The sequence below is a fragment of the Alligator mississippiensis genome, chromosome 6 (assembly GCF_030867095.1).
Source record: "Alligator mississippiensis isolate rAllMis1 chromosome 6, rAllMis1, whole genome shotgun sequence".
Taxonomy (NCBI): domain Eukaryota; kingdom Metazoa; phylum Chordata; order Crocodylia; family Alligatoridae; genus Alligator; species Alligator mississippiensis.
In genome coordinates this window covers 5,347,497-5,360,059 of record NC_081829.1, presented here as the reverse complement: position 1 = coordinate 5,360,059, position 12,563 = coordinate 5,347,497, and the positions used below count along the sequence as shown (strand labels likewise).

The 12,563-nt window shown below is 49.5% G+C and overlaps 2 protein-coding genes across 7 annotated transcripts in view; one reads left to right on the top strand and one right to left on the bottom strand.

Moving 5' to 3' along the window:
• NHSL3 (NHS like 3) overlaps positions 1 to 12,563 on the top strand; it is a 50,876-nt gene that overhangs the window by 241 nt on the left and 38,072 nt on the right. The gene's annotated exons all lie outside the window — the stretch shown is intronic.
• SYNC (syncoilin, intermediate filament protein) overlaps positions 1 to 12,563 on the bottom strand; it is a 36,744-nt gene that overhangs the window by 22,487 nt on the left and 1,694 nt on the right. For 5 of the 6 annotated variants that reach the window (XM_059729569.1, XM_059729570.1, XM_059729571.1 and 2 more), the window contains exon 2: positions 6,463 to 12,450. In XM_059729569.1, the coding sequence (XP_059585552.1) occupies positions 6,463 to 6,581 (119 nt within the window). In that variant the 5' untranslated portion in view covers positions 6,582 to 12,450. The remainder of the gene's footprint in view (positions 1 to 6,462; positions 12,451 to 12,563) is intronic. The other variant, XM_019498844.2, reaches the window with a different exon arrangement.

Below are 12,563 nucleotides of genomic sequence, written 5' to 3'. Positions count from 1 at the left end.
AGCGGCTTTTCAAGGCGTAGTGCACAGCAGTCCCTGTGGGGAGGGATGGAGGCCAGAGAAGCAGAGTGGGATCTTCTGTGCGCAGGAGCCTCGTTCCTTCTGCAGGCTTTTCCCAGGAGGGGCAGCTGATGTAGGAAGACTTGCAGTGTGCTGGGAGAGGGATGCTGGGGTATGATCTGTCCTTGGGCAGTGCTCTGGCTTGTCTGCAGCTGTTGGGGTGTGCAGGTGCTCAAATGACATATGTGATGTGAATGTCACCACCCCAAACTCCGGCTTCTGTTCTGCATGCCCTTGGGCAACACATAAGGCTAAACAGCTTCCACCGCAGCTTTCAGATGCCAGGATACTGATGAGGAGGGAGTACAGGGATGAGGCAGTCCTGAGTGCAGTGCTCCTTGCTGAGGTTTGCTTTCTTGCCTCCATCTGAGGCAGTGCTTGCTTGCTGAGGTTTGCACTGACAGTGAGGCAGGAGGAAGTTCATTTTTCTACCCCTGGCCCAGCACCAAGACATGGCTAGCTGGTTCCTCCGGGTGCAGTGACTCAGTGCTCGGTGTTGGTATGCCTGAGTGCCCGACTGGTCCGGAGTCATGACTCCGTGCCTTCTGGACTGTATGGATCCAGCCCTGACCTTGTGCATATTTCCTTGTCTTTGTGTTTGGAGCGGGTTCAGGGTGTGTGTGAGAACTTGACTGTCTACTCCTTGCTTTGTGTGCGCCCTGTGTATTGTCGTGAATCTCCACGTGTTTCCCAGGGCATGTCCCTGACTCTTTTTGTGCGCTTGTGTCTGTCCCTGCCCCTGATACCGTTCATCCTCATGCTTCTGACCCAATGCACATGCTTCCTTGATACTGTGTGTGGTTCCCTGGCAGATCCTGAGCTTGCGAGCATCTCCCTGGCTGTGTGTTTTGACTGTGTGTGCCCTGCGTATCTCCCTGGCTTGGTGTGTAGATTGATGTATTTCTATGACTTGCAGCTTGTGGTTTCCATGCCTCTGTGTATAGAGAGGCGTTTCCATGGCTCTGGCTCTGTGTGTGGCCCCCTCCCTCCTGTGCTGATACCCGTGGACTCCCGAGACATCCTGGGGGAGTGGATGAGCAGTGTGACTCAAATAGTGCAGGCCTTGTTCTCTGCTCCAGGGTGTGGCACTCTCCCACTCCTTTGTTCTCATTCAGTGTATTTTTCTCTTGGCATGAGTTGGATTTTGCTCTCCCAGCCCAGCGCAATATCGTAACATCCGCTCTGGAAGCCAGGGAGCAAAGAGGAGTGGAGCCTTGAGCAGCTCACTGACTCTTCTGGCCGGTACTTTGCTTGTCTTGCCTCTTGCTACTGGCCTGTTCCCATTATACCCCAACCTAGCAGCGAGATCAGGCTGTTGCATGTGTAGCCTCCTGCCCCGATTCCCTGCATCGCCCTGTTTGGTAGAGTTTGTCCCACGTGCTCCATGTCCCCCACCCCCATGTCACATCAGTGTCCACTGCTGGCTGGCACAAGATTATCTCCTCCGTAGATAACAGCCCTTGTGCTCGGGATATCTATCAGTCCTTCCGTGCCAGCAGCAGGCTCTGATAGAGCCTATGCTTCCTGTCAGTGACTAACAGGAGCGGAAGATTGGTGGTTTTGGCAGAAAGAGACCTTTGCAAAATACAGTTTTAGCAAATCAGTAGGGTTTGTGCTGATCGGAGCAGCCTCTCCTATCACCTGGCCTCATGGGAGGGCGTGGCCAATGTGCGAGCTTGCGGTTAGCACGCATTTTTAAATGCACCTTCGTGCATGCCTCTACAGGTCAGTGCTGCGATGCTGCAGTGTTGGGGGCTCTCTATACAATAGACAAATAGAGACAAAGTCAGATCCAGTTGCTTTAAAGGAGACACAGTCTTCAACCATCAATAATGGACTTCAGGATGTAGTTCATGTATCCAAAGAATTAGTTTGATCTCTCTGATGCTAGCAGGCAGTCCTCTCACAAGATGGACCGAGGTGATTCCCTTTGTAAGTGCACAAACTTCAGTACTATGCCGGAGATGGATTTAGTGCAAGATGTTTCAGACTGTGATGTGGGGCAGACGAAGAAGGCAAACTCCTTCTGCACCTAATGCACCCGAGTGGACCTCGGGGGCCCTGGCTGAGGACGGAGAATGGACTGGGAGCTTTGCTTTGCCTGACTTGCTTTGTGTCACAGGCTCAACCTCATGTAATGGCTGCCCTCTCCTTGCCCTGTGCACTTGCATGTACGGAAGGGGCACAGTCATGCCACTCATTTGCTTTAATTTCATATCATTTGTGGAAGGCGAATGTAAATGCAGTGCTGAGCCGATGGCAGAGATAATCACGGGAGCTGCAGGCCCTCCCTGAGTGCTAGTCTGATTGCTTTGGAGGAGGGCAGGGCTGGTTAACCTGTCTGTAATGACGCCACCGACTAGACAGGAGACATTTGGGAATCACCGGGAGCAGAACAAGCACTTTCCCTGGGGTCTTGGAGCCGTGTGAAGCTAGTGCAGCTCCTGTTCATTGGGGAACACGGCGGTTACATTTCAGGAGGCCAGAAACAACGTCTTTTGTGTGCCCATTCTCCGTAGCGCTCCACCAGTGCACCTTAGGCTGAAGGGAACAGCCTGTGCCAGGCTCTGCAGCTTCCGTGTGCATTTGCCCCAGATCTCCTTGCTGCTGCGCTGGCCTTGCAGTCGCAGCCATGGCTTGAGGAGCAGGACGTCCAGATTCCATTTCCTACTCCGGGTCCTGGCTGTGTGGCCCCGGACAAGTCTCTTCCCATCCATGCGTCCCGTTCAGAACTTCCGACACTGTGGAGAAGCTGATAAAAAGCTTTCGGGCAGGTGCCTGGGCTGAGTATGAGAGAGGATGGGGATACTAAAGAAGAATAGTGAGACAGGAGGAGGAGGAGGAGGAGGAAAAGCAGAGAAAACAGACTCTGAATCCATGTGGCCTTGGGAGAGGGGGCGAGAGATGAAAGGAAAGAAGCCAATGCTGCCATCCACCCACTCCTTCCCAAGTTCCTGACGGACCACAGAATTGCTCTCTTCAGACAATAAAGCGACTGTGCAGACTTGGGTGCCCAGACCCGGGGCTCGCGGAGAGGTTATGATTGCTGGCAGCTCCTGGCTTCTCTCAGCGCCAGGGCCTGTTCTGCTGGCCCGAAGGGAAGGGAGACTATGAAAGGGGCTTTCTTACAGTGGCTGGTGCCAAGTTAAAGAGCAGCCCCCTCAGAGTGGGAGAGAGTGGGCAGAGGGAGAGCCCAGAGGAGGGTGAGTCTCTGAGGGTGAGAGTCACAGATCCAGAGCTGGCAGGGAGCCTCTTGCCTCCTTGGAGGAGTAAGGAGCTGTCCCCCTTGTGCTTGCTAGCCGGTGGCTCTCCCTCCCATGGTGAGGGACTGGGCAGTGACCTAGAACTCTTACAGCCTGAAGGATGGATGGAGATGCTATGGCACAGAGTTGTGAAATGACTTGCTCAAGGCCACCGAGTTAGTCAGTGGCAGAGCTGGGAATGAATCCACATCTCCAGAGTCCCACTCTAGTGCCCTCCCCCATTTGGCCCATGCTGCTGTCAAGGAGGTGACTTCTTGGTCACTTCTTGGTCCATTGGGGTTTCTTGATCACCCTGTAATGCAAGTATCACTGCTAATAAGTGTGGTCTCTATGCTTCAGGTCCCCTTTGCTCCTGGCTTTTTTTTTAGGAGGGGGGGATGCTGTGCAGAGTGAGCCCCCAGTTCTTTTCCCTGATGCCAAACATCTCTTCCCCAAAGGAGGTGGAACTGGTGGTCCTTCCTCCCACTCTGTCCTGCATTCACATGACTCTGTGCCTCTCAGAGGCAGGTTCAGGCACTGATGCAGAAAAAGCAAGCTGTCTTTGAGGATGCTCTCAGTCTTCTACAGAAGGAAGAGAGTTCAGTGACTGATATGGGCTTGATTTAAGCCCCTGGCAGGTGACAGAGAAAGTTACCTCTCTTCTTCATTCCTACAGCTTCACTCTAGTGAGCTTGCAAGCTGGAATGTCGGCAAGTCAGATAAGACCAAGCACAGGCAGCAGCCTTTATTCAGCAGTAGGTCCAAAACCTGAATGACATCCCTTCCTTTTTATCTCTCTTTGCACAGTCCAGATCATTTTTAGATTCTTTTTACAATTAATTGCAACACTACTTCCTTGTCTAAAGCATCCTGACCCCCCAGGCCTACCTGACAGCAGCAGCCTTCCAATAACCAGCAGGTTTTGTAGAGCCTGACAGTCACAAGCACCCCTGCAACAGCAAACCAGTATGCGTGTGCGTGTGTATGTGTACCTCAGCATGCATGAGCAACCCTACAATAACAACACATTGAAGGAAGAGCCCAGCTCTTGCTAACAACCACGTATCTTTACCAATCCAGGATACCTGGGACAAACAGGTTCAATGCAACTAGTAAAGAAAGAGGCTTTAGGGCCATGCTTCTAGCTGCATCGATTCTGAAATTAAGAGATCTTTCTTAGCAGTGCCTTCCTGATCAGGCCGCTCACCACTGGTTTCAGACACATTTCACAAAGCTTTCTCTCCTTTTCACTCTAGCCACTGCCTCTCCTTCCTCCTGCAGCTCACAGGAGTTTCACAGAGCTTATTTCAAGGGCTCTCAAGAAGGTCGTTCGCATACACTCTGTTCCAGTGGCTTAGCAGGTCCTGGGTGAAACAAAGTGTTTCCTGTTAAATACACGTGAGCCTTGATTCAGGAAAGCACTTCAGGCCATGCTGAACTTTAAGCATGTGATTATGTTCCACCGAATTCTGTGGAATCTAATCATGTGCTTAATATTAAGCATGCGCTTATGTCTTGCTCTAAATCAGCGATGGAGTCTTAAATTGGGGCTGGGGTATGTAGATAGCCATTGAGGCTAACCCACTGCAAGCTGGGAACAGGAGCTGTCTCCCACCTGCCCTATGCCAGGCAACTGTGCTTCTGTGTCCCTCCTTCGGGAGTCTCACTGTAAGCCAATGTATTCCCCCCACAATCTTACCGCAGCCAGCTTGTCAATATACCGTATTATCCACCACCAGTGCCATCATGACCCAGTGCACCTAGGTATTCTTATGTGCTGGAGACAGGCAGCTCTGCTAAAACATCACAGGCTTTTTGGTGTTTCCTGCCCCTTCATACTTAATTCCAAGCTGTTTGCGTTCAAGGAGAAGCATTCTCTTTTCTAGTCTTCCTGTTCTCTTGGCCTGAATGATTCATAAAGAGATGATGTTATTCAGCAGCTGTGACAATAGACTTTAAAGTGGGACATCTCCAGGCCTGGCCTGTGTATATCACTGCATGGAGTAAGCTGGTGAGAAAGAAAAATGCTGCTATTTAATTTATGTACAAACAAGCAGCTGCTATCATGAGAGACGGGGAAGGAAATCATACCACTTAGTGCTGAGATAGTCCTTGTCATCCAGAGGGTGCAAAATACCTCACCTAGAGGGCTCACATGCTTTTCCCTGCATTGCAAAAGGGGAACTGGGGGGGGGGGGGGGGGGGGACACAGCTATCTAATGGGATTTCTTTGGTAAAGTGCTTTTTTAAGTTGCAACTTGCCTGTAATTCCACACACTGGGTGAACCACTCCCCATGCATTCCTAGCGAACTACTGTACCTTTGCTTCTCAAGCACAGAAAAAAACCCCTAGCTGTTTTGCCAACAGCCTGCCTGTTTGTTGCTGTCCATTAGGATGCATGGTGCTGTACAAGAAACAGTGAAAGACCCCCAGGGACTTCTGTCCTGACTGGGCTAGATAAAACTTTCCTTAAGCAAAAATCAGATCTTGGTTTTTCCTTACTCTGGCCCTGTGTTGAGGAGAAGAACAGCATGGTAGGGAAGGGGAAAAGAGGAAAACCCTCTCCTGAGATCCCTGTTGTATGTGTGTGTGTGGGGGGAGAACAGTGTGATGAGAGTCAACACAGCGCCCCCTCTCTCCTGGCAGAGAGCCCCTTTCTTTTCCAGTCCTGCCTGTCTCCTTGGCATTGGGAGTGGGGTACCAAATGCTGCTTGAGTCTCCCAACAGCTGACATCTGCCTTAAAGCCCCCACTTCTGAACTGAAGCTAGTATAGCTTCCCTTTAAAAATCCTGCCTGGCCCTTGCAAAAAGGAGCTTGGCATTTTGACCCTGAGCATAGATAGCCTCACGGTGCAGGCCTCAGAGGACAAAGAAAAAGACATGATGAGAACAAAAACTAAAGTTTGTGATTTTGCAGTCAACCTCACAGTTCCTGTGGAGCTGACTCATGGGTGCTGGAGGCTGGGAGCGGGCAGCGTGGTGGTAGGAAGCCCCCTCTGCGGAGAGCTGCCATGGCTACTACTGTTATTGCTACGACCACCTGAGAGCCAAGGAGCTGCAGATTCTGGTCCTGCCTGCTTTTGCACCTCATGGGGAGTCCTTGTAAAGCTTGCCCCGTTTGACAGCCATGTGTTAGAGCTAAGCAGATGCACTTGCACTTACTTAGACTGTAGACACTTCGGGGCAGCGACCCTCTCTTTGTACTGCCTCGGTACAGTGCCCAGCACAATGAGGTTCGAATCCATGCCGGAGGCCCTAGATGCTACCGCAATGTCCAACATCAGTCATCCTCATAATCTCTGACTGCGGAAACATGGGATTTTTGGCCTGGCATTTCCATCCTCTACGTTCCTGTTGTTTACGGAGTTTAGAGCAGTTCACGGATAGTACTTATTTAACCCTCGCAGTGCTGCGAGTTACTGTTGTCTCCATGAAACAAATGGGGCAGAAGTCTGAAGACCATCCAGGGAGCTGTCCCTCACTCTGATCAGACAAATTGCCCTCCAGTGATTCATAGATAGCCTGGGCTTAGACACTATAGCTGCTGTTGTGCTACACCGCATGTGTAAAGGGCTTGTAGCTGGGTTTTTCTGTCTCCTTAGTTTAGTGAGTTAGCAGAGACACAGACTGGGCTGCTCCTTCACTGTTGGGTTATTTTGGGCAAATGGCTTGTTCTCAAAGGCACCTTAGTGTCAAAAACACCTCTCTGGAAGGCACTGGAAGTCACCATATCATTATTGTTCCAGTCAATACACGCAGCCGGGAGGGATCCCGGAGCCAGGGCTTGTCTGGACAGGACACAGATCAAACTGCTTCTTCGGTGTGCAGCTGGGTGTAGAGAGCAATACAGGTAAAAATTAACAGGAGTTGTGCAGTGGATTCTTTCCAGCTGTCTGAGACTGCCTTGATCAGTGGCTCATAAGTCACAGCTGAAAGGTGTTTGCTGTGGCCCAGGAGATGAAAAACAGAGGAGTTGTCACCGGGCAGATTAGTTAGGTGTGACTGGCTGGGTCAGGGTGCGAGAACAACTGTGTGCTTTCTGCTCTGAACAAGGACCTTGCACTGCAGGCTGCTGCAGGTTAACAAAGAAGGTGTTAATGAGTAATGAGGCTGAGCCTGGCAGAGAGGAGAGATATCTGAACCAAGAAGGATCTTCTTTCTGCTGCCTTCATGAAGAAGAAAATCTACAGAGAAGAGTTTAGCATCTGCACAGATTTAATTTTAGGGTGGGGCTGCTGCAAGCAGATTGTTTAAGGGGAACTTTTAGATGGGTGTGGGAAAGGGACAGTGAAACTAGATCCTGGGCCCTGCTATAGCTCCTTTGTGCTGCTTGAATTGGGCCTCTGGATTTCCCCTATTTGGAAACATGGAATGGGAGAGATGGCAGTGGCCACAGTACGGCTGATATCTGGTAATCCCTAGATGATCTAACAGCGTTTTGGCATCCTTATAAACTAGCCTATGTTAGAGCTGCCTTGAACCTGTTCTTACTTAAGAAAACCGGCCCATGCATCAGAGGAGATGCACAAAGGTGACATTCAGTGACTTTTGCACCTAGTTCTGACCAAGTACAGCTCAGCTAGATCGAAAAATCAAGGACATGCACTCCACCACCAAATCCCAGTTTGCTTCCTATTGCATTCATCTGGGAATGTTTTAGAGAAAAAAAGCCATTCCAATGCCACTCGATGCCCCTGAGGCAGAGAGGCCGAGGGCAAGATTATATGAGACCCAAAGAACTAAAAGTACATTGATGGAGCAGCAGTGGAGAAGCCTGCACTCTCTCTAATCCTGTAGGGTTTGTTCCATGCTTGGGCATCTGAAGCAGAGAGATGCTCTGATCTCTAAAGGATGGGAGCTAGGCATCTTTGGGGATCTGGCCCAAGGGATTTTGAAAATGAACAGAGCATTTTAGGCCAAGCTGGAGCTTTTGAAGGCATCAAGGCACTTTTGAAAATCCAAATAGGCATCTGTGGGTGCGTCTACACATGTGCATTTACTGCGTAGTAACCAAACCGACTGCACAGGGCAGGCACACATCTGTATGTGCATGCCTGTACTGTGCAGTAAGTGTGGCAATTTATGCCAGTTTAAATGTAAATTTTATACCTACATCATGCAGGTATCAAATTTATGCCCAGTTAGTTACTGTGCAGTAACACACATGTAGATGCCTTACTGTGCAGTAACACTGTGTGTGTGGACTGACTTGGGACTAACTTTAGTCCCAAGTCAGTCCACATGCAGTGTTAATGCGCTTTAATGCGTGCACATGTAGACGCCGGCCTATTCCCGCTTACTGCGCAGTAACTTACCGTGCAGTAAATTTAACTGGCATAAATGCATGTGTAGATATGCCCTGTCCGTATCTTATGATACGTGTATACCTTCGCAAACCTGCCTCCTTCAGTTTCCAGAGCTGTTGGGACTGCTCTTTTTGCCACCCCCAAACTCACCTGACTGTGGACATCAAGCTGTTGTTTAAATCCTGCCCCACTCTTCCCGTGTCTGTGGTGGCTATTCTGTTTTTGTCCATTCACTGGCCCAGCTTTACCTAGACACGGAGTCCTTATCTAAGGGAGGAAATAATAGGAACTTCCAAACTCCTGCAACAAACATTTCTTTCTTGTACTCCTGACGTAACATTTCAGATCAGCTGCGGGGCCAGGGTGGAGAGCAATGCTTTCTGTTTAAGGCTCAAAGTACAAGCCAGAAATGAAACCTCTTTGGGTCTGGGCATGTAATAGAAATTCTTACTCAGCAAATATTTCCCCTCCATCTTGACCTGTGGGGCCACAGGCTTAGTGATTGGCAGCAAGGTCTGAGCTGAATTTTGGGCATTGGTTCTATGATATGAAAGGAAATATGATCCGGTGGTTAGGGAGCTAGCTGGAGTCTCAGGTCCAGTGTTTATTCTGCCCATCTCTTGGTCATCTTGTGCAAATCGCTCACTTCCTCTGGGGTTGTCCCCTTTGTTGAGGGGCTGCAGGAAGGAATGCTGCAGGGGCACATCCCTGCTCCATGTCATGGGTGAAGAACTGACCAGCGACGTAGCTCAATCCTGATCCACTGGCAGCCTTGGAAATCAGGTCCATGTCAGCAGAAAAGATTGGTGCCCAGCTGATGAGCTTGCAGTGGTCTGACTCATTGAAGGGTCAGGCTGCTGTGTTCTGCACAAACTGGAGCCTATGCATTGTTTCCACTTTCAGGCTCAGATAGGGGGAGTTACAGTAATGAAGGCAGGGTAGTAAATGTGGATCACTGTGGGCAAATCCTCCTCTGAGATGCAGGGACTATAGCTCCTAGCAAGTTGTAAGTAGAAGGTGAAGTTCCTGGACACTGTCAATACCTGGATATCCAGAGCCAGCAATGAGTCCAGCAGGACTGATGTCTTTGTACCATTGTAATGCTGCCTATGATAGGAGAGAGCCCAATGTCCCAGCTGGTGCTTTGAAATATTTTCCCCTCCTGGCCAATGTCATTTTGGCCTTGCTTGCACCGAGTTGGAGCCAGCCGCCTTTTATCCAGACGCTGATCTCCTCTCTGCACTGACATCCCCGCATTGGTCTTAGCTGCATGTGCAGAAAATGAGTTACACAGCTGGATATTGTGCGTATTGTTGGCAGGAGGACCCACAGTCTCTCTCTGGTAAATACGGACAATGACTGGGAGCAGCTAAATCTCCATGGGACTTGACAGGGAGGGAAACAGCACTAACTGACCACCCCTCTGCAAAGGGGAGCAAGTATTGTGGGATCTGCTCTGTTCATGTTAAGCAAGCAGGTCAGCAGTCCCCCAGCATTAACAACAGGCTGGATTGTGGAAGGGAAGCCAAGCTGGCTCTTACGGAAAAGCCTGAATAAAACAGATGCACCTTTGCAGCATGCAGGTCTTACACAGCAATGCACTAATCACAGGACCTGGCAGCATTCTTCTATTATGGGACCCAGATCAGGGTTATGAAACAAAGCCAGCAAAGGCAGTCGCTACTGCATGGGCACGCTGGTCTCTCTAGATTGCCAGAGAAAGGGTGTTTTCATCTTTGTTTGCTTCCTCAGCCCACACAATGTGATAGACTTCCTTGCAAGCCGATTTAGTCTCATCGCTCTCTTGATAATTACTCGGACCATGCCCCCAAACTGCATGCAAAGATATTTTTAAAACTGTTTCAGCTGACGCTTGAGGAAGGGAAAGATGTGAAAAGTACAATCACTTTTTGGAGGGCTAATGAGTCAGAAGTTTGAGCTGGCTGCAGAGTCAATAAAATGCTCTAATTGGGGATTAACTTTTCCCCCTGCACAGTTCAGTTACTTTAAATTTGGTCCCATGACCTCTCCGTGGCAAACAACCTGTTTGCTCTACCTGTAGCCCCCAGATGTGCATGTGGGAAGGGTGGCTAGGTTTGTTGCCAGGGGCACAGTACAAGCTTTGTGGGTATGGTTTCTCCAGCTGCTTCTCAAAATGAATCCAACATTGTTCCCTGTGGGATTGGGCTGTGGTTGGAAACCTTGGGATGGCCAGGAAATCTATCATTGTGGAGTCATGGTGCACTCCTGTGGGAGCAGACGTGTTTATGTTGGGGTTGCTGCTCATATCCCAGGAGTTAAGCTGGAACAAGTCAAATCATCCCTTTGCAGGGGTTTGGAGCTAGACCGCAGACCTCGGGTGGCGAAGGAGGACTGACGAAAGGGGACAGCTGTAAGATTTTATCCCAGACCATAGTGACAGCTGAGGATACAACACTGCAGCCCTTAGGCATGTGCAAAGGACCACAAAGTAGACAGGCGAGCCAGGGAAAATGTCACAAGCAGGAGAAATCAGAAATTATGGCTTCATTACTCCAGTACTACTTTAGACCTGCAGTGAGGATGTGAAAAAGATAAGGGAACTAAGGCAAGGGAAAAAAATGAGGGAGCTGCAGCCATTCTCTGGGGGATATTCAGGATGCAAAGTATCCACATTTCCATTCCAGGATCATTATTATTTATTTAAGACACTCAGCTTTGTGCAAGCCACACAAACACAAACAGCCTCTGCCTCAGAAAGCTTTCGGTTTGAATGAGATGGCCTTGCTCTGGGAAGCCTAGAGGAGAGAAAGCCGAGCTTTCAGAGGGTGAGGGTTTTAGTACTTCTAGCCATGTCTAGAAGTCGACAAAGTCATTTATGTCTTGGACAGGCTTTTTGGGATCCTCTAAGGGGGAAAAAAAAAGACTGTATTTGAGAGAACAGTTTTGCAGTCCGTCTGCTTGGAAAACACACCTGCCCGGTAACGTAAATGTGTTTATAGCAAAAAAAGACAATTAGCTTTTTAGCTTGCAATGTTTGTAGCCTCCCTGTCTGTTTTAAGCCAGTAATATTCCAAGCTGCAGCCTGGCAGACACGTTGCCAGCCGCTGCAATGGATCCCATCAAAGATCTGCGGAGTAATAGCACCGACAGGATGCATAACAGCTCCTTCTGAGTCTTCAGAGCATCATTAGGAGATGAATGAAATGCTGTGAGCAGAGGATGACTCAAGCCCTCTCGCTGGCTCTTGTACACAACACTCATACTCCAGCTTATTTTGGTAACTTGCCCTGACATTCCTCATCCCTCTAAATGTTTTCTCTCTCCATTGGGTAGCAGTTGGCTATCAGTCAATATGTGGATGCACGCGAGCTGTACATACGTATGTCTGGGATTATACATTATCCACAGGAAGGATTTATGGGGCTCTGATCATCACAGTATATGAAGAGTTAGCTCCAGCCTGTTATGACATTGATGGAAATACACAGCCTAGGTAAACTGCTCTGTGCTGCTGGGTGTGGGCTCTTTGCACCCGAGGAACAAAATTCTTGTTACGGACTGATCTGCCTCTGGGACCTGCTTGTTTTTATAAGCAGAGGCCAGCGAAACTGCATCAGCCCGTTACTGAACCTTGCTGTTTTCCAGTTCAGATTGATTATAAACGAACAGCCCGGCACAAGGCATTGCCTAGGGCCAGATGACCAGCTGAGAGTGACCAACCCCAGCTGCACCGAACCCCCAATTCCTCGGTATTGCTCTCGCGTGCCTTCTGTATTACTGCTTTGTCAGCGGTGACAACGCTAACTCCACTTTGCTTCTGGACTACGTGGAGTTGCAGACCTCCAGTCTGGTACCAAGCTGTCTGCAATAAAGGGAGAGAACAGTCATGAAATAGCAAGTGGTGTCTCTTCCCGAATCCCCATGCACCACTTTTATCTACAGACAGATAAACTGCATCCACCCAGCACAATCTCT